Source organism: Triticum aestivum, chromosome 2B (assembly GCF_018294505.1).
Source record: "Triticum aestivum cultivar Chinese Spring chromosome 2B, IWGSC CS RefSeq v2.1, whole genome shotgun sequence".
Lineage (NCBI taxonomy): Eukaryota > Viridiplantae > Streptophyta > Magnoliopsida > Poales > Poaceae > Triticum > Triticum aestivum.
Window position 1 is genome coordinate 791,891,236 of NC_057798.1, and position 21,039 is coordinate 791,912,274.

At 45.4% G+C, this 21,039-nt stretch overlaps 1 protein-coding gene across 1 annotated transcript; it reads right to left on the bottom strand.

Moving 5' to 3' along the window:
• Positions 1 to 193: 193 nt before the first annotated feature.
• Positions 194 to 3,037, bottom strand: LOC123047460 (phosphomannomutase-like). The gene is made up of 10 exons (XM_044471018.1): positions 2,592 to 3,037; positions 2,397 to 2,463; positions 2,187 to 2,263; positions 2,046 to 2,081; positions 1,901 to 1,956; positions 1,724 to 1,823; positions 1,531 to 1,626; positions 1,368 to 1,457; positions 1,105 to 1,156; positions 194 to 511 (listed from the first exon to the last, which is right to left on the bottom strand). The coding sequence occupies exons 1-10, from the start codon at positions 2,709 to 2,711 to the stop codon at positions 456 to 458; spliced, it is 750 nt and encodes a 249-aa protein (XP_044326953.1). The 5' UTR covers positions 2,712 to 3,037; the 3' UTR covers positions 194 to 455.
• Between the last annotated feature and the right edge of the window lie 18,002 nt (positions 3,038 to 21,039).

Sequence of the window (21,039 nt, forward strand, 5' to 3'; positions counted from 1 at the left end):
AGTGAACATTTTTTTGTGAATCAGTTCTGTAAATTCAAGTTTGCACTTGGGTCGATAAATCAACCCCCTAGTTTCCTCTTGCCTTTGCTTTTGAACGACGCTACTCCATTTGATAATCAATAGAATGCGCTAGAAGACTTTCCTAGGAAAAAATGTAGACCTTACGCACCACACCAAACAACGAAAAGTGGGCTGAGCAGGAAATATCTTAGATCAAACATGCCTTCATACATTTGCGCCAAATGCGCGTATACAAAATCCGCTGTTTGTGAATGTATGTATACCAATACAGTTCTGTTTACAATAACAATAGCGATAAACTACTCCCAACGGGGAGGAACGCAAAAAACGTACTGAGTTCAAAGGGAGATCTATAGGGGAATTATTCCGAAACGGGGAGCGTTCGAGGGGTGCGGGGTGAACAAATGAGTGTAAATGGCACGGTAGTCTGGCGATCACTCCGAGAGGAAGATGGATTTGCACTGCTGCACCGTGTCATTGGGGCTGGTAACTGCACATGTAAACGGTCAGTCAGCACCGAATCCCGATAAATAAATCATGGGTGGGACGCGGCTAAAAAACTGGGCCAGACACCAGCTCTAGTCTCGCTAACAAAGTGGAGTAACAGAGTAATGTTTCGCAACTAAATCACAATGGGAATTGCTTAATGTTTCTGAAGGAGTATTGATGCCCTATTATTTCCTCGGTTACAGCCCGAGGTGCACTCTTCAGGGACGATAAGGTGCTACTCCGGATGACTAGATATGATGGTGAAAAGGTAGTTTCTGACAGCCACTACAGCTTGATCATCAACAATTCAGAGTGGTTGGGTGTTAATGATACTGCCCTCATGCTTGAGCACAATGCCAAATATGAAATCAGTTAGCAGTAATAATTTCATTTGCTACAAAGAGGTTCTCTCTGTCTCTCCTGTTTATTTATTAACCAGCCATTTGAGAAATCTCCTGTTAAGCTATGATATTTCTTATCATGCAAAATTGCTCGTTCAGGGATGTCCTAGTATAAATATAAATGCCTCCTAGATTTCATAATCATCAGAAGAATAGCTTTGAACATACAACTAATAATTTCATGCAAAATTACCTGTATGACCAACTGTTCTGTCAGATTCAAATATCTCATGATCATTGCCACCCTATTAAATATAATGAAAGGAAAAGAGAATGTCAGTTTCAGTTTGTAGTATACAGTACAGCTTAGTTTGTAGTAATTAAATGGGATGTCATTAACAGTGGCTTGAAAAGTTTATCAAACAACATCTTGTGTGCACAAAGGTACTTCACAAAAAGAAAAGGAGATTTCTTTACTTGGAAGCACTGCACAATTAAAGTATATATATCTCTTACCTTGTAGGTTTTGTCCCCAAAGAAATGGATTTCCTTGAATTCTTCCAGATATCTCAAGCAGTAGGTTTTGTCCCAGCCTTGTGGGAATACCTGAATTCAGTGGTGCAGTAGTAAATACCAAACTGAAGATTTCTAGCAGATTTTATGAGTTTAGAACACTTACATCAAAACTGATCTGCCCTCCAATGGAAAAAGTCAGGTTCAGGTGTGCAAACTTTTCGCGAAGCACTGACACCATTTTAGGCCGAACGTTATGTACCTAAACAAAATGAGTCGGTTCAGTTTCATGTTTTTCTAATAGCTATTTCCCCTTTCTGATTATAACTAACTACTTGTTCTTATAAGACAATCCGTACCTTATCATACTTCTCAAAATCATCACGTTCTTCCTGACTACAGTTCCTCCCTATGGGCGACACATTGATCATTCCACTCCTGAACTCTATGAATGTACCCCTGCGCAAACATTTACTTTACCCGGTCAGTAAAGGGCAAGCGCCCGAGGGAATTCTCAAACAGGATTCTGCACCGACCTTTTAATTGGGATATCCAAGTCCGCAATGTAATGAAGAGTGAAGTTAATGAATTCCTGCAAATAACACATAACATCACTACCAAGGCCTGAAAACTCACCGGCAACAACAGCGCAAGAAAGAAGGCCATGGAACATAGGCTCACCTTAAGCTGGTCATCTCCAAGATACGTTTTCAAGCTCTGCAGAGTGAAGAACACCAGGCAGAATTCAGTTGTACATCATTATGCAATATCTCCAGTAAAATCAGCACACCTGCGCTGAAACAGCGCGGCGTGGGCACTTACTTGCGTCCCGATGAGCTTGCCGTCCTTGTGCGCGACCAGGCCGTTCTCGGAGAAGACGTAGTCGTAGTCGGTGATGACTGCAGTGGGGAGAACAGATATCAAGGTCAGTTCTTGCAGTTACATTTACAGACAAGGTGAGCAAACAGTGCGGTTAGGGGGAAACTCTGAATCCAAGCAGAGTGTCCTGCTGAATCCAAGCAGGCCGGGTACCTGATTTGCCGAGCTGCTCGGAGATCTTGACCAGATCGGATCCCCCCACCACGCCGACGGTCACATTCTGCTCCCAGGAAGAAAACCAGAGTGCCATAACCCATACACACAGTGAGCAATCAATCTCGCCTGAGAATCGCACGGAAAAGAAACTGAAACGGGAGAACGACAGACAGGGTCGCATTCGGGCCTCACCTCGCGCAGGCGCTTCATGAACTCGAGCATCTCCGGCGTCACCTCCTTGCGGGGGGCGGTGAGGGTGCCGTCGACGTCGAAGAGCGCGAGCACGCCGGCGTTCTTCCTCGCCGCCGCCATCTTCCTCCTCCTGCTGAAGCTGCTGCTACGAGGAAGAAGAAGGAGGGACGGGGCGCTCCTCCTCGCGGCGGCCGCGTGATATAGCGCCCCCGGGGTGGTCGCCGGGAGGAGGATGCGTGCGGCGGAGAAAGAAGTCAGCTTTACGGCGCGGATCCAGATGCGCCGGGGCTGCTCCACTACTATCTCTTCTCGCTCCCCCCTACGAGGCCACGAGGCGGCGACGGCGGCGACGGGGATGACGTCGGCCCACGCGGGTCGGCGCGTGCCGACGACCGGGCGCCACGTCAGCCGCCTCGACGTGCTTCCGGCGACGTGGCGGTCCCGGAGTGGCGCACTGCGCGCAGAGTTCGTATCCACACCCCCACGTAGGAGACACGCTGGGCCTAAAATCACTATGGACATTTTTTTCACCGCACACATTATATTAATTGAATTAATTAATACTCCCTCAGTAAAGAAATACTGATCTAAATGTTCTTATATTACTTTACAGAGCGGAACTAAATAAACAAAATACAACTACCCATAAAACTAGTAGAAAGACGGAAACATGGCAGATGTTCACAGGAGCGGACCTCACATAGAAAAAATTATAAATAAGTCCTTTGAGCATCCTCGCGGTCAAATGCAATGTGGTAGCCCGCATGTGAAAAGAGTGTAAGCCAGCCCCAACCGGACAGATCGTTCCCGACCAGTTCCGTTCGAATGCATAACGAACATAGTTCACATTGAAGCCTCTCACTGCCCAAGAGACACCGGTTGATTGTCGATAGGAACGGAAGTGCTCGCGACACTTGTTCTTCCTGAAGCATGCCGAACCACAACACCGATTACCCGGCTGGCGCAAGCACGTCCGCAAGTTCCTCCCCCGTCAGCCTGTCGTCCTCCAGGGCTCAGGCCCCTTCAATCTCCCCCTCCACGAACTCGGCCATCTCCCGCCGACCGTGTAGATTAAGCCCGACGAGCGAAAAACATCGGCGGCTACAATGAGCAAAGCCCTCTGGAGCGAGACATGGAAATGAAAGGGAGAAGATGGGCAATGAACGCCTCGTCTGAATTGCGCGTGAAAAAACAAACTTATAGGAAAATGTAACCGCCTCAAAGAAAAGACCAAAACGCCAAGACACACCGGGGCCATGGAAAACCGACATAATGCCCCAGCCAAACAACCGGGCAGCCGAAAGGGCCACGCAAATGCCTCCCACAGGCAGCACAACCGCCTAAATGTCCATCTGCACAGCTGGGTAGCCAAAAGACCCAGACAAGCTCCCCCAGCCCGCACAGACAGCTGGACATCCCTCTGCATAGCCGCTGCCACCCATCAAGGTCGCCCGGTCTTCAAGTTCTACACGCCGATGTTGTAGATAAATCAAAAGAAGGTCAACATGGATACACGACCAAGGTCATAGAAGGCTACAATTTCATCCAAGAGTTTCCGGCCGACGAAATTGATCTAGTCTTTAATGAGGTGATCCAGACAAATATCTTTTCTCTCGGCGCAGTTTCCCCAGAGTTAATGAGGCTTTGGGTACTACACGGAGCTTCAGATCACCTACTCCAGCAACGTAAAGTGTCCTTACTTGATCATTTTACATGCACTGCCACAACCTGGAAACCAGAAATAGCTAGGAGCTCATCTCGGACTACTGTTCCTGTCGTGGAATTGTCACGACAGATGTCCTCGTGAAAGGACTTAGTTGTGGAGCCATCGCAACTAGGAAGCTTGAAGGGGTTAATCGGGACAAAGGACACGAGATGTTTTATACTAGTTCGGCCCCTTATGGTGAAGGTAAGGCCTACGTCTAGTTGGGTTGTTATTGATGTTTCGATGACCAGGGAGCGAGATACGCTATGCCCGGTTCTCGATGAGTTGTTTCTTGCCCTAAGCCGCCAGCAGGTCGTCCCCTTATATACACGGGTCGACGCCCTGTGGCCTACAGAGTCCCGGTCGGCTTATAACAGTGTCCGGCTCGGTGACTAGTTAAAACTACCTTATGATACAAGTCATACAATTATGGCGGTTTACTACAACGGGCCTTAAGTCGCCTGTGGGCTTTAAGCCCTCTATGAACCGCCATCTTCATGCTTTGGTCTTGGGCTTCTCTCTGGTAAGTCTTCTTTGCGTAACCCGGCCCCTCCTAGGCGGCTTACTCAAATAGTCATATCCCTAACATTAGGCCCCAGATTGATTTGAACCTGTTCATGTCAATCTTAAAATACCTCATGGAACTGTCCTTAGTGTTTTGTCTTGCATGAATGTTTTAACCCGCCGTGACGTCATCATCTGGATCCGGGTTAAGTCTTCGTGACGTCATCTTCAAATAAAATTTATTTTGACTCCGCCATATCTTCCAACGAATCTTTGCCTTTACTGGCCATCCTGAGAATCGAGGCGTCGGGGCCGCTGGATAATGATGTTTTGGTCTCCTCGTTTCTCGCGCCATCTTGGTCAGTCTTTCCTTATAAATAGAGCGACCTAGGTCTTTCACTCCTCCTCCTCTCAGTTGTCCTCTTTCTCTTCTTCCTCTCGAGCTCTGCCGCCGCCGCCGTCGAACCCCTCGTCTTCACCGACTCGGGACGCTGCATCAACCTGACTCTGACCAGAGATCGACGGCGAACCTCCGCAGCTCGTCCGCCTCCGTGAGTTCTTCTCCTTCCCTTTCTTAGATCTGCATTGAGACTTTGTCAAGTTCGTCGGCGTTCATCACCGCCCGACGCAAACCCTCACTAGTTCTTACCCCCAATGCCCTATTTAGATCGTAAAAGTTACGTAGAACTGCTGCGGTACTTGTTTGTGTTAATCTTGCATAGAAATAGATCTCATTTCCCTTGTTTGAAAACCTTCTTCGAGTGTATGAACTTCTCTGCCCTGTTTTTAGGTCTAGAATTTTTTTTTCAGAGCAATATTTTGATCCTGATGAATAACTGTCATCTGTGAAACTTGTTTTTATCACCCGGAAAACTTCTTTCTGGTAAACGCCCTTAAACACAACTGTCGAGGTGTCCGGTTTAAATAAATGACACAGAACCTTAGTTGCTCCTCATGACCTGAAGAATTTTAAACTGCGCTTGATACTTGTAGAGGCTTAAATATTGTTGCACAGTCATCCTTATATCATTAGGCCCCTCCTTAAGCCGCCACCTTGAATAATTAGGATTTTCCTCCCTGGTTAAAATTGAACCGGATCTTCTTATTTTATCATAGGCCAACTGTTGTCATGGCTCCTAAGGGGGCCAAGGCCCCTGTAACCTGCAATTGGGTCCCATCCACAGTTACCAAGAGTAAACTGGCTGAGTTCGTGAAATCTGGCCACCTGCCCAAAAAGGAGGTCATGTCTTATCGTGTCCCTGACCCATCTGAAGAAAAGCCTCATCCCAAAGACGGGGAGGTGATAGTTTTTACGGATCACATGAGCCGGGGATTTGCCCCTCCCGGCTCAAAATTCTTCAGGGAAGTTTTGAATTTCTTTGACCTTAGACCTCAAGACATCGGACCCAATTCCGTGTCAAATATCTGCACTTTCCAAGTCTTCTGCGAAGTGTACCCGGGAGAGGAGCCAAGTCTGCTATTGTTCAGGGAACTTTTCTATATGAACCGGCAAAATGAACGTGCCAACGGGCCCAGTCTCGAGCTTGGCGATATCTCGATCCAACGACGGAGAGATTGCCTTTTTTCCTTATGCTGAGCTGCCGAGTCACCCAAAATCTTGGAACCAAACGTGGTTCTATTGTCAGGACACTTCTCCGGCTGATGAGAAACCTCTGCCCGGCTTTCGTGCCCTGCGCCTTGAATCCAACCATCCGCCACCAGATAAGCTAACAGTCGTTGAACGTCTACCTCTCAACCCGACCATCAAGAAGATCAAAGCTCTCTTAGGAAATGGCTTAAACGACATCGATCTGGTCCGAGTCTGGGTCACCTGGCGAGTGCTTCCATTAAGCCGCTGTTCCGGCTTAATGTGTACTTACACAGGCAAAAAGGATGACCCGTTACGCCATAGCCCTGACGACTTACCAGATGACGTGGTGGATGCCACGACCCAGTCGCTGCTGAAGGAGGGCACTGTGACGAGCAACGCCTTCGGCTTACTTCCCTTTTGCAAAAATAACCCGGCCCCTGCTGTAAGTTATCAATCGTAATAAATACTTTTTGCTATATTATACCTTTTTTGATACTCATAATTCCTTATCCTTTTCCACAGGCTGATGATAACTTTTGGAAGGCCAAATATGACCATGAGGCTGCTAAACAAGCAAGGAAGACCAGAAAAGCCGAAAGGAAAGCCGCCAAGACGGGAACCTCAAAGAAAAAGAAACCCAGTGCCTCCGACTTACTCAGATTGGAGGACAGTTCTTCGGATGATGAAGAGGTAATCTTTAAAAATTTTGTTTTACTCCCCTTGTCATTATCTGTCTAACACTTTATCCCTTTAGGAGGATACGGGAAACAGTCGAGCTGCCAATGAAGAGGTAACTATAATCTCCTCCGACTCAGAGCCTTTGCCAAAGCAAAAGATCCAAAGGGTGACCCGGAAAGTAAGATTTTCACATGCTCTAGCTTATCAAGATCCTCAATTTCTTTTGAAGCAACAACAGCTTGAGAACCGGAGGCAGACCCGGAACAACAAGGATGCAGAACTCTCTTCCGGCTTACCTGACGTAACCAGGAAGCGTCGGACTGAGGTTATCTCCGATTTATGTTCTGTTTTACCTTTAGCGGGCTTAATTCGCCATCCTCTCAATTCGTCTGACTCCAATTATCAGGATACCTCTCCTTCTTCCGGTGAATCCATGCAGTCAAACATGCCGGCTTTCAAAACTGCTCCTGGGTAATGTAACCTTATGCACTTTTTACGTTACCCATGCTTGCGTATTCATCCTTCTGCTTTTGTTAACAGCATGCAAGTGAAGCCCAATAAACGGGCAAAGAAGAATAAGCCATCCGAAGAACCGGTCGTGGCTGAACCGGTGATTAATGCGTCTGCTCCAGACAACTCTACCCATCAGCCGCCACCTGACCCGGCTTCTGACATTCCAGTGCCAACCTCTGATCCGTCTGCTGAAGATACTCTCAACACAGATGACCCGGAGACTCCTAGCTCGGTCAAGACAAACGAACCGGAAGTTGAGATTGTGAGGTCTCAGTTTGTTGAACCAGGGCGGCCTACTATCCTTGCCAAGTGTTCCGCCAAGGAAGAACTTGCCGAATGACGAAAAGCCAAGCAGGACATTACTGATTATACTCACTTAAGCATTGGTGATATAGTCTCGAGCTATCTGAATCAAGTGCATAATAGCCGTGACCTGGAAATTGACATGGTAAAACAAATACAGCACAAATCTGAGGTATAACTTATACTTTTTACCTGAGTATTACATACTGTACCAGCCCCCAAGTCTATCGCTTATGAATAAATATGCTATAGACTTAGAAATCTGCTATACTTATTAATTAAACTGGTTCAAAGAGAACATATTTAACCCGGTTATAACATGATAGTTCTAAATTTGCAATATACATTAGTCCCCAAGTGTCAAGTATCTTTACTTGTAAAGTGCTTGAGACTTAATATGTGTGACCCGGTAGGATAGGTTTAAAATTCTTCAGCATACATTAGCCCCCAAGTGCCAAGTATCTTTACTTGTAAGGTGCTTGGGACTTGAATGTTATCTTACCATAACCTGGTGTCAATGCAGGCTGCCATAAGTCAGTTTGAATCGGAGGTCGCTGTCCTGAAGAGCCATCTAAAAACTCAAGAACTTGAGACGCAGAAGGCTAACTCCAAATTTGAATTCAGCGTCTCTGAAAATGAGAAACTGAAGAAGAATTTTGAGTCGGAGAAGAAAACTTGGGCTGATGAGAAGGCTTCCCTGGTGACTCGGGCTGAAACAGCAGAAGCATCCCTTGCAGAAGAAACAACTGAGCTGTCCGACTTAAAACAACAGATATCTCAAATGGTATCGGCTATCTTCGGTAAGTTATCGTGCAAAACTTCCAACCTTGTAACCTTACAATGACTATGGTAATAATTACTTCCGCCTGACTGTTATACTTGTTCACATACAGGCCCGAGGAGTATCAACCTAAAGCAAAAAATGCTGATCAAGCTTAAAGCAGTTTACACCTTAGTGGAACAGCTATACTCCGGGTCACAACGTGCCTTGGCCGTTGTAGCCTTATCAACGCCACATCCCCGCCTTCTGCAAGATGTACTGAAGAGTCTCGCTTTTCTTCCTCAACGGATCCAAGACTTAAGGTGGGCGTCCTCAAGAGCCGGTGCCGTAGCCGCATTGAGCCGGGCTAAAGCATGGCTCCCAGAACTAGACCCGGCCGACCTTGCCCTTGGATACACAAGCTTGAAAGAGGACGGCACTGCTTTTGACGATCATGACTTCACTGCCTGTGTCAAAGCCATACGTCCCGTGGCAACCCTTATTGGAAACGACACTGATCTTAGCAAGTATGCACCGGCTTATGACAGTGAAAACCGGAGAATCCCAAATGCTCCATATGATCAAATCAGCCTGATCCCTCCGATTCGTAAGCATACTTTTGCCCCTGAAGTGGATCCAACTGGTTTAATAGATGATGAAGCTGAGTTTGAAGCCTTGAGCGGCATTGACTGGGCCTCATCAACTTTCCAGGACAAAACAGCCGACGGAGAAGCGGAGAAGGATAACCCGGAGGCTTCAATCCCGCCGAAGGAGTAAATCACCAGATGCTTTGCAAAAAACAATGCTTCATTTATTCAGACTCGGGGAGTCCTGTAATAGGGTAGAAAAACCTCTCAACTTTGTCATGCCTTCGCGCATGTTTATGATGCTTAATACTTTCATAAGCCGCCATTGCTATATACTTCTAGCTTATGTTGACCGTTTTGCCTCCCTGATGTTAAATTTGCTTTTCTTATCCTGCACATAAAACAAACAAAACTCCCTTGGCGGTTTATCACACCGGGTGTCACATAAGGTATTTGTAACCCGGAAACGAACCAAAGGCACCCTACACAGGCTAGTTTACAACTATATTGTTGCTAAGCATAAACATAATAGCATGCCTGCAATCCCTTGATAACCTTTCCTGCTTATTTGATGCTCACCTGGTACTTAATCAACTTGGTGTGACCAATATTAAACCGGAAAGACAAAAAACATCTCATAATGTTTTTCCAAAGTCTCAAGATAGTCAAAGTAATTTACAGGCTTCTGATTCGAATGCGATAAGTAAACCGTTTCAAAGGGGTTAAGCTAAGATTCGGATACGATCATATAGCCCCCAGTGGCTTGGCGATGCCGATCAAGTGGGTATCGACAGCTATGTTCTCTTTGGTTCGAATACGACCTATGTTTGAACAGGAAGCCCCCAAGTGACCATAAGATTTGTTTAATGACGCTGATTCGTATATGATCCACGTCAGACCCAAAGGGGTTAAGCTATGATTCAAATATGATCAAGAAGCCCCCAAGTGGGTTTGGCAGTATGCCGATCAAGCGGGTTTCGACAGCTATGTTCTCTTTGATTCGGATACGACCTATGTTTGAATAGGAAGCCCCCAAGTGACCATGACTAGATTCAGATATGATCATAAGCTGGTGCAAAGGGAAAGCCGGATTCAGATATGATCCGCTCCCTGTTGGTTGTTTCCACCATCTAACAAAAAGATATGAACTTTTGAGGGTAAAAAAAGGACAAAGGTCCTGCTTTATTACCTTATATAATATATACATTGTCAAAATATATATATATATATATATCAAGAGCCGATGGCTTAAATATAGAAAGGCCGAAGATGGGTTATACCCCATGGCCGGCAGGGTGAATCGCGCTGGATATCACTTAGCAAAGCTACCTTTACTCCATAAACCATGAAGAAGGGTGTATAACCCGCCGGATCGAGGCCACTTACCCTTATGTCTCTGATTGTTACCCTGTGTATTAATGTTGGCCACAAGCTCCGGGTTGTCGTCCGCCTTACGCTTTTTGCCTCTTTGATTCACCGGGTTATGGTGTTGGTCCTTTCTACTGTCGTTTTGTTTTCCCTTCCCTGTCTTTTCATCGTCAGACTCGGGATCTTTGGTACTATCAGAATCGGCATATTTGACCAGAGCCGCCATTAATGTACCCATATCCTTGCAGCCACATTTAAGGCGCCCCAGTTTCTGCCTCAGTGGCTTGAAGCTGCAATTCTTTTCCAATATAAGGACTGCAGAGCCGGCATCCATCTTATCAGATGAATGAATTATCTCCTTGACCCGGCATACCCAATGGGTGGTAGATTCACCTTCCCCCTGCTTACAATTCGTCAAGTCCACAATCGTCATAGACTGCTTACAGGTGTCTTTGAAGTTCCGGATGAAACGGGCTTTTAGCTCTTCCCACGAACCAATGGAATCGGGTGGTAAGCCTTTAAACCAAGACCGGGCCGTTCCATCTAACATCATGGTAAAATATTTAGCCATTGCTGCGTCACTAACCTCCAACAGTTCCATGGCCATCTCATAACTCTCTATCCAGGCTCCAGGTTGCAGATTGGCCGTGTAATTCGGCACCTTTCGGGGTCCCTTGAAGTCCTTGGACAGGCGCACGTTACGCAAAGCCGGTATCAAACAAGGAGCACCACCGGTTCTGGTGGATACTCCCATCTCAGTGGAAGTCGTTGGATACTCTGTAACATTCTGACGTGCCGCCTATTGAGCCGCCAGCTGAGCCGCCCGCTTGTTCTCCTGACGTACTCGGTCCTGCACCGGGTTATAGCCACCATGTTGGTCGCGGCGCTGGGCGTTGCTTGACAAAGCTTCAGACTCCATGTGCCTGCTGTAACTCGGACTCCGGTTCTGACGAGGCGGTGCTAACCAAGGCGGAGGAGTTGAATGAATCCTATCCCGGCTGTAAGAATAGGTCTCTTGCTGAGTCAGGGTCGTCTGGACAAGTTCCCTGATTCTCCGGGTCTCCACTGCTGTTGGATCATCACCATCCACTGGGAGAGCTGCTAGACGCGCTGATGCTGCGATTAAGTTCTCCATGGGGTTGGAAAAGTGACCTGGCGGTATCGGCACATAACGTGGCGGCGCCATGCTCACATGAGGAGGCAGCATCTCTCGATGCTGAGCCGGTCCTCCTACTCCGGATGTCATAAGCTGATTAGCATCTGGTGAGTTACTTGGGCCGGCTCCGGGTGTAGAGAACAGAACCCGAGGGTCGTAATTTGGAGGCAACCGGGATTGGGTCTTATGGTGTCTCCTCCTCATTACCTCATTGGACGCGTTTAAGCTCATCGTGAGCTGGTAAGCCTCCGACTGCAACCGCTGTGCCCGGGCGTCGAGAGCCGCCCGCTCCGTAGCTTGTCTAGTATCCTCAGCTGCCAAGGCCTCCTTGGCCTGAGCTATCTCCTCTCGTACCTGTGCCACCTCCGCGTCATGCTCATCTTTTTTCGCAGGGATAACCGTGGCGGTTAACAGGGTCGTAAGTTTGTCCATGAGGTCTATCAGCACTTGAGCTGGCGGGCACACAGGGCCTCCTGCCCCGGCCGCTCCTATCCCGGACGTAACTGCAGTTACGGCTGTAGAGTTTTGACCGGGTTGAGTCCCAGCCATGAAGACTCCTGCCCAATTCAGTGACTCACAGGGGTCCGAAATACTGAAGCCATCGGAACAGCCCCCGAGCACACCATCTTGAACTTGATACAGATAATCTGTTGTACCGGCGGACGAATCACCGTCCGAGTGGACGGCCGTCTCACCACCATCTTCAGGACTTTCGGAAAGCTCTTCTCCGTGGACACAGCCCACAAAGACACGCTTCATGCCGGGTTGAGCTCGGGAGGGTTTCACACGCTGAGCCGTCTCGACGAGGTCGGTGCAGTTGTCCGGCTCAGGCCCCGGCTCGCCAATTCGGCCGATGAAGACGTGGATCCTTCCGAAGGGGACCCGGTACCCGTACTCAATTGAGCCGGCGTCGGGGCCCCAGCCTTCATCGTCGATGTAGATCTTGCCGCGACGACCCTTGGTCTTCCGGCCCACTACGTATCCCTTGAGCCCTTCGAAGTCGCCCTTCAAGAACTCAAATCCACCGTGCGCTGGCCCCACGGTGGACGCCAACTGTCGTGGAATTGTCACGACAGATGTCCTCGTGAAAGGACTTAGTTGTGGAGCCATCGCAACTAGGAAGCTTGAAGGGGTTAATCGTGACAAAGGACACGAGAGGTTTTATACTAGTTCGGCCCCTTACGGTGAACGTAAGGCCTACGTCTAGTTGGGTTGGTATTGATGTTTTGATGACCAGGGAGCGAGATACGCTATGCCCGATTCTCGATGAGTTGTTTCTTGCCCTAAGCCGCTAGCAGGTCGTCCCCTTATATACACGGGTCGACGCCCTGTGGCCTACAGAGTCCCGGCCGGCTTATAACAGTGTCCGGCTCGGTGACTAGTTAAAACTACCTTATGATACAAGTCATACCGTTATGGCGGTTTACTACAACGGGCCTTAAGTCGCCTGTGGGCTTTAATCCCTCTATGAACCGCCATCTTCATGCTTTGGTCTTGGGCTTCTCCTCAGAGATATCCATTTAATGAATGCAGTTTTGACATCCATTTGTCAGATTTCATAAAATATGGCAATTGCTAACATGATTCAGACGGACTTAAGCATCGCTACAGTTGAGAAAATCTCATTGTAGTCAACATCTTGAACTTGTTGAAAACCCTTTTGTGACTAGTCGAGCTTTGTAGATAGTAACACTACCATTAGCGTTCGTCTTCCTCTTGAAGATCCATTTATTTTCTATAGCTTACCGGTCATCGGGCAAGTCCACCAAAGTCCACACTTTGTTCTCATACATGGATCCCATCTTAGATTTCATGGCCTCAAGCCATTTCACGGAATCTGGGCTCATCATCGCTTCCTCATAGTTCGTAGGTTCATCATAGCCTAGTAACATGACTTCCAGAATAGGATTACCGTACCACTCTAGTGCAGATCGTACTCTGGTTGACCTACGAGGTTCAGTATTAACTTGATCTAAAGTTTCATAATCATCATCATTAGCTTCCTCACTAATTGGTGTAGGAATCACTGGAATTGATTTTTGTGATGAACAACTTTGCAATTTGGGAGAAGGTACAATTACCTCATCAAGTTCTACTTTCCTCCCACTCACTTCTTTCGAGAGAAACTCCTTCTCTAGATAGGATCCACTCTTAGCAACGAATATCTTGCCTTTGGATCTGTGATAGAAGGTGTACCCAACAATTTATTTTGGGTATCCTATGAAGACACATTTCTCCGATTTGGGCTCGAGCTTATCAGGTTGAAGCTTTTTCACATAAGCATCGCAGCCCCAAACTTCAAGAAATGACAGCTTAGGTTTGTTGCCAAACCACAGTTTATACTATGTCGTCTCAACGGATTTTGACGGTGCCCTGTTTAACGTGAATGCAGCTGTCTCTAATGCATAATCCCAAAATGATAGTGGTAAATCGGTAAGAGACATCATATGTCGCACCGTATCTAATAAAGTATGGTTACGACATTCGGATACACCATTGCGCTGTGGTGTTCCAGGTGGCATGAGCTGTGAAACTATTCCACATTGTTTTAAATGAAGGCCAAACTCGTAACTCAAATATTCACCTCCATGATCAAATCATAGAAACTTTATTTTCTTGTTACAATGATTCTCCACTTCACTCTGATATTCTTTGAACTTTTCAAATGTTTCAGACTTGTGTTTCATTAAGTAGATATACCCATATCTACTCAAATCATCTATGAAGGTGAGAAAATAATGATACGTGCCACGAGCCTCAACGCTCATTGGATTGCATACATCGGTGTGTATTATTTCCAGTAAGTCATTAGTGAGGGAGTCCTGGATAAAGGGGTCCTCGGCCGTCCGGACTATGTGACGTGGGCCGGACTGTTGGGCTATGAAGATACAAGACCGAAGACTTCTTCCCGTGTCCGGGTGGGACTCTCCTTTGTGTGGATGGCAAGCTTGGTGATTCGGATATGTAGATTCCTTTCTCTGTAACCGACTTGGTGTAACCCTAGCCCCCTCCGGTGTCTATATAAACCTGAGGGTTTAGTCCGTAGAGGCAATTACAATCATAATCATATAGGCTAGACTTCTAGGGTTTAGCCATTACGTTCTCGTGGTAGATCAACTCTTGTAGTACTCATATTTGTCAAGATCAATCAAGCAGGAAGTAGGGTATTACCTCCACAGAGAGGGCCTGAACCTGGGTAAACATCATTTTCCCCGTCTCCTGTTACCATCGACCTTAGAAGCACAGTTAGGGACCCCCTACCCGAGATCCGCCAGTTTTGACACGGACATTGGTGCTTTCATTAAGAGTTCCGCTGTGAAGTCGAAGACAGGATTGATGGCTCGCCTTGTCATCAAGGACGATATCACCTCCGAAGGAGTCCTGGCCTCGGGCCAAACCCTCTGGCTGGGCAGCTTTATCCTGACCGCCTGTTCGACCGTTGCGCCAACGATGACTTCTCGGGTCATCGAAAATCGCCTTCACGTTGACTCCGAATACTCCAAATAGATGGATCCGACAGAGTTGTCGTCTTTAAATGAACCCCTGGATCACATTACCGCCTTGGGGGTTGATAACCCACAAGTGTAGGCGATCGCAACAGCTTTTGAGGGTGAAGTACAACCCAAATTTATTGATTCGACACAAGGGGAGCCAAATAATATTCTTGAGTATTAGTAGTTGAGTTGTCAATTCAACCACACCTGGATAACTTAGTATCTGTAGCAAAGTATTTAGTAGCAAGAGTGGTATGATAGTAATGGTAACAGTACCAACAGTAAAGATAAATGTTTTTGGGTTTTGTAGTAGTTGTAACAGTAGCAACAGAAAAGTAAATAAGCAAAGAACAATATGTGAAAAGCTCGTAGGCAATGGATCAGTGATGGATAATTATGCCGGATGCGATTCCTCATGCAATAGTTATAACATAGGGTGATAGAACTAGCTCCAATTCATCAATGTAATGTAGGCATGTATTCCGTAAATAGTCACACGTGCTTATGGAAAAGAACTTGCATGAAATCTTTTGTCCTACCCTCCCGTCGCAGCGGGTCCTAGTGGAAACTAAGGGATATTAAGGCCTCCTTTTAATAGAGAACCGGACCAAAGAATTAACACATAGTGAATACATGAACTCCTCAAACTACGGTCATCACCGAGAAGTATCCCGATTATTGTCACTTCGGGGTTGTCGGATCATAACACATAATAGGTGACTATAGACTTGCAAGATAGGATCAAGAACACACATATATTCATGAAAACATAATAGGTTCAGATCTGAAATCATGGCACTCAGGCCCTAGTGACAAGCATTAAGCATAGCAAAGTCATAGCAACATCAATCTCACAACATAGTGGATACTAGGGATCAAACCCTAACAAAACTAACTTGATTACATGGTAAATCTCATCCAACCCATCACCGTCCAGCAAGCCTACGATGGAATTACTCACGCACGGCGGTGAGCATCATGAAATTGGTGATGGAGGATGGTTGATGATGACGACGGCGACGAATCCCCCTCTCCAGAGCCCCGAACAGACTCCAAATCAGCCCTCCCGAGAGAGATTAGGGCTTGGCGGCGGCTCCGTGTCGTGAAACGCGATGAAACTTTCTCCTCTATTTTTTTCTCCCCGAGACGGTATATATGGAGTTGGAGTCGAGGTCGGAGGAGGTCCGGGGGGCCCACGAGATAGGAAGGCGCGCCCCTAGGGGGGGGGCGCCCCCTGTCTTGTGGACAGCCCGTGGGCCCCCTGACCTTGATTCTTTTGCCAAAAATTCTTATTAAATCTGAAAAGTGCCACCGTGGATTTCCAGGACATTCCGAGAACTTTTCTTTTCTACACATAAAACAACATCATGGCAGTTCTGCTGAAAACAACGTCAGTTCGGGTTAGTTTCATTCAAATCATGCAAGTTAGAGTCCAAAACAAGGGCAAAAGTGTTTGGAAAAGTAGATACGTTGGAGACGTATCAACTCCCCAAGCTTGAACCTTTGCTTGTCCTCAAGCAATTTAGTTGACAAACTGAAAAGTGATAAAGAAAAACTTTTACAAACTCTGTTTGCTCTTCTTGTTGTAAACATGAAAAGCCAGCATTCAAGTTTCAGCAAATATTATGAACTAACCATACTCACAATAACACATAGGTCTCACAATTACTCATATCAATAGCATAATCAGCTAGCGAGTCATAATAATAAAACTCGGATGACAACACTTTCTCAAAATAATCATAACATGATATAACAAAATGGTATCTCGCTAGCCCTTTTTGAGACCGCAAAACATAAATGCAGAACACCTTTAATGATCAAGGACTGACTAAATATTGTAATTCATGGTAAAAGAGATCCAGTCAAGTCATACACAATATAAATCAATAATAATGAATGCAAATGACAGTGTGCTCTCCAGCGGGTGCTTTTAATAAGAAGGATGATGACTCAACATAAACGTAAATAGATAGGCCCTTCGCAGAGGGAAGCAGGAATTTGTAGAGGTGCCAGAGCTCGATTTTAAAATAGAGATTGAATAACATTTTGAGCGGCATACTTTCGCTGTCAACGCAACACCTATGAGATGGCTGTATCTTCCATACTAAATGCATTATAGGCAGTTCCCAAACAGAATGGTAAAGGTTTATACTCCCCCAACCACCAACAAGCATCAATCCATGACTTGCTCGAAACAACGAGTGCCTCCAACATACAACAGCCCCGGGGGAGTTTTGTTTAATTATTTTGATTTTCTTTGATCTTTTTGGATCATGGGACTGGGCATCCCGGTTACCGGCCCTTTCTCGTGAATGAGGAGCAGAGTCCACTCCTCTGAGAATAACACACCTAGCATGGAAGATATAGGCAGCCCTAGTTGTTACATGAGCTGCTCGAGCATACAAAACAAAATTTCATTTGAAGCTTTGGAGTTTGGCACATACAAATTTACTTGGAATGGTAGGTAGATACCGCATATAGGAATGTATAGTGGACTCATATGGGACAACTTTGGGGTTTAAGGAGTTTGGATGCACAAGCAATATTCCCGCTTAGTACAGGTGAAGGCTAGCAAAAGACTGGGAAGCGACCAACTGAGAGAGCGACAACAGTCGTAAGCATGCATTAAAATTAATTCACATCGGATACAAGCATGAGTAGGATATAATCCACCATGAACATAAATATCATGAAGGCTATGTTGATTTGATTCAACTACATGCGTGAACATGTGCCAAGTCGAGTCACTCAATTCACTCAAAGGAGGATACCATCCCATCATACCACATCATAATCATTCTAATAGCATGTTGGCACGCAAGGTAAACCATTATAACTCATAGCTAATCAAGCATGGCACAAGTAACTATAATCTCTAAATGTCATTGCAAATATGTTTGCTTCATAATAGCTGACTCAGGAACGATAAATCATCATATTTACAAAAACAAGAGAGGTCGAGTTCATACCGGCTTTTCTCATCCCAATAAGTCCATCATATATCATCATTATTTCCTTTCAATTGCACGACCGAACGAAGTGTATAATAATAAGAGTGCACATGCATTGGACTAAGCTGGAATCTGCAAGCATTCAACTCAAGAGAGAATACAAGTAATATGGGCTCTAAATATAAATAATCAATCATGCATATGAGAGCCACTAAGCATTTTCAATAAGGTCTTCTCGACCCCCAGAAGAAAGAAAAGAAAATAAAACTATTTACACGGGAAAGCTCCCAACAAGTAAAAGAAGAACGAGAAATCTTTTTGGGTTTTCATTTTAATTTCTACTACAAGCAAGGAAATTAAACTAACTATTTTTTTTGGTTTTTCTTAAGGTTTATCAAACACACAAGAAGAAAACTAGAAAAAGAAATTTAAACTAGCATGGATAATACAATGAAAGAGTATGAGCACCGACGACTAGTGTGTGAACATGCATGTAAAGTCGGTGAGAAATACGTACTCCCCCAAGCTTAGGCTTTTGGCCTAAGTTGGTTTAATACCAAGGACCGCCTGGCTGATATCCATAAGTGAAACCGGGATTGTACTGAGATGCAGAGGCAACAGCCTCCTGGGCAGCAGCGTGTTGGCGAGCTGCCTCCATTCCCCTCTCATATTCAGTGGCTTCTTCCCTGGTGATAACATATCCTCCTCTTGCCTGATAATCAAAAAGGTAGGGGGCAGGAAGAGTGATAGGGACGATGTTGCGTCTATCATAGATTAGTCGATAATGGAGGAATTTTTCATTCCTCTCAAGAAATTGATGATCAAACATAGCTTCTTTACCTAAATAAGCAGGAGGTACAATCATATCCCCCTCTCGTGGAGGTATATTAAGAAAATTTGCCACACGGGTTGCATAAATTCCTCCAAAGAAATTTCCCTTTTTACTATTATTATGCAACCTACGTGCAACTATTGCCCCCAAGTTATAACCTCTGTAACCAGACACAACACTCTTGAGGACACAAAGATCAGGGGCACACAAGTGACTTACTTCGTCCTTATCGTTAATGCATTTACCAATAAAGAGAGCAAAGTAATGTATATCAGGAAAATGAATGCTCCCTATGGTAGCTTGTGTTACGTCCCTAGGTTCTCCCACAGTAATACTAGCAAGAAAATTTCTAATTTCACATTTGGGAGAATCATTAATATTACCCCACTGCGGGAGTTTGCAAGCAGTTGTAAAATCCTCTAAATCCATGGTATAAGATGTATCATAAATATCAAATAGGACACTAGGAGAATTACGCGTACAGTTATATTTAAACCTCCGCACAAAGGAATCAGTCAATTGATAGTACCGAGGACACTTATGTTGTAAGAAGTCCTCCAGCTCAGCATTACGCACATACGTGTCAAATTCCTCCTTGAAGCCTGCTTCGACCATAAAATCATCGGATGGCCACTCTCAAGCCCGTACATATGCATTCCTCGGCAATTCAACGTCTTGCTCACGTATAGCAATCCTTGGCCCTTTCTTTGACGAGGAACCACCTTGGTACATTCTCCTAAGCATATTTCTTTTTCTGAAAATTTCTGAATTTTTTAGTAACTTCAAAATAAAAGTGCATAAAACTAAACAAGATTGATAGCAACTACTCCTATAAGTGCCTAGAGCCCATATCATGCATTAGAATTGCTTGGAACCTCAAAAATTTAACATGCAAGCTCAAGAACAGGGTCACCAAGACAGCAATAATTTGCAATGAATAAAGCACTAGAACAAAAACTAATTGGACCAATGGAGGAGTCACATACCAAGCAACAATCTCCCAAAGCAGTTTTGCAAATGGAGCTTTGAGCTAAGAGATCGAAAATCACAGCAAAACGAGCTAGAACTCGGGCTTGAGCTGGATGGGGATTTTTTTGGGTAGAAGATGAAGTGTGTGGGTGGTGACATAAGTGGAGGGGAGCCACCAGGGGCCCACGAGACAGGGGGCGCGCCCTACAGGGGGGGGCGCCCTCCTCTCTCGTGGCCTGGTGCTTGGCCCTCCTACAGTGTTTTTAGTGCCTAAAATCCTCAAATATTCCAGAAAAAATCATACTAAATTTGCAGGGCATTTGGAGCACTTTTATTTCCGGACTATTTTTTATTGCACGGATAAATCAGAAAACAGACAGATAATATTATTTTTGCTTTATTTATTCTAAATAATAGAAAGTGAAAAGAGGGTACAGAAGGTTGTTCCTTCTAGTTTCATCCATCTCATGATCATCAAAATGAATCCACTAACAAGGTTGATCAAGTCTTGTTAACAAACTCATTCCGAATAACACGGAACCGGAGAAATTTCGAATAACACTGAGTTACCTCAACGGGGATATGAAAATCCCCAACAATAAGAATATCATACTTTTTCTTGACAGTAGGGAGAGGAAATTCAAAACCTCCAAAAATGATAGTTGGAACTTTTTCAATAGAATTGATGCTATGAACTTGAGATTGTTTCCTTGGAAAGTGTACCGTATGCTCATTACCATTAACATGAAAAGTGACATTTCCTTTGTTGCAATCAATAACATCCCCTGCAATATTAAGAAAAGGTCTACCAAGGATAATAGACATACTATCGTCCTCGGGAATATCAAGAATAACAAAGTCCATTAAAATAGTGGCATTTGCAACCACAACAGGCACATCCTCACAAATACCGACAGGTATAACAGTTGATTTATCAGCCATTTGCAAAGATATTTCAGTAGGTGTCAACTTATTCAATTCAAGTCTATGATATAAAGAGAGAGGCATAACACTAGCACCGGCTCCAAGATCAC

Bases quoted from the DNA above. Each gene is read 5' to 3' on its own strand.
- LOC123047460 (XM_044471018.1), bottom strand. From the start codon at position 2,711: ATGGCGGCGGCGAGGAAGAACGCCGGCGTGCTCGCGCTCTTCGACGTC. The intron at 2,464-2,591 runs GTGAGGCCCGAA...TCCTGGGAGCAG, and splicing joins TCATGAAGCGCCTGCGCGAG to AATGTGACCGTCGGCGTGGT. The intron at 1,627-1,723 runs GTACGGATTGTC...CATTTTGTTTAG, and splicing joins ATTTTGAGAAGTATGATAAG to GTACATAACGTTCGGCCTAA.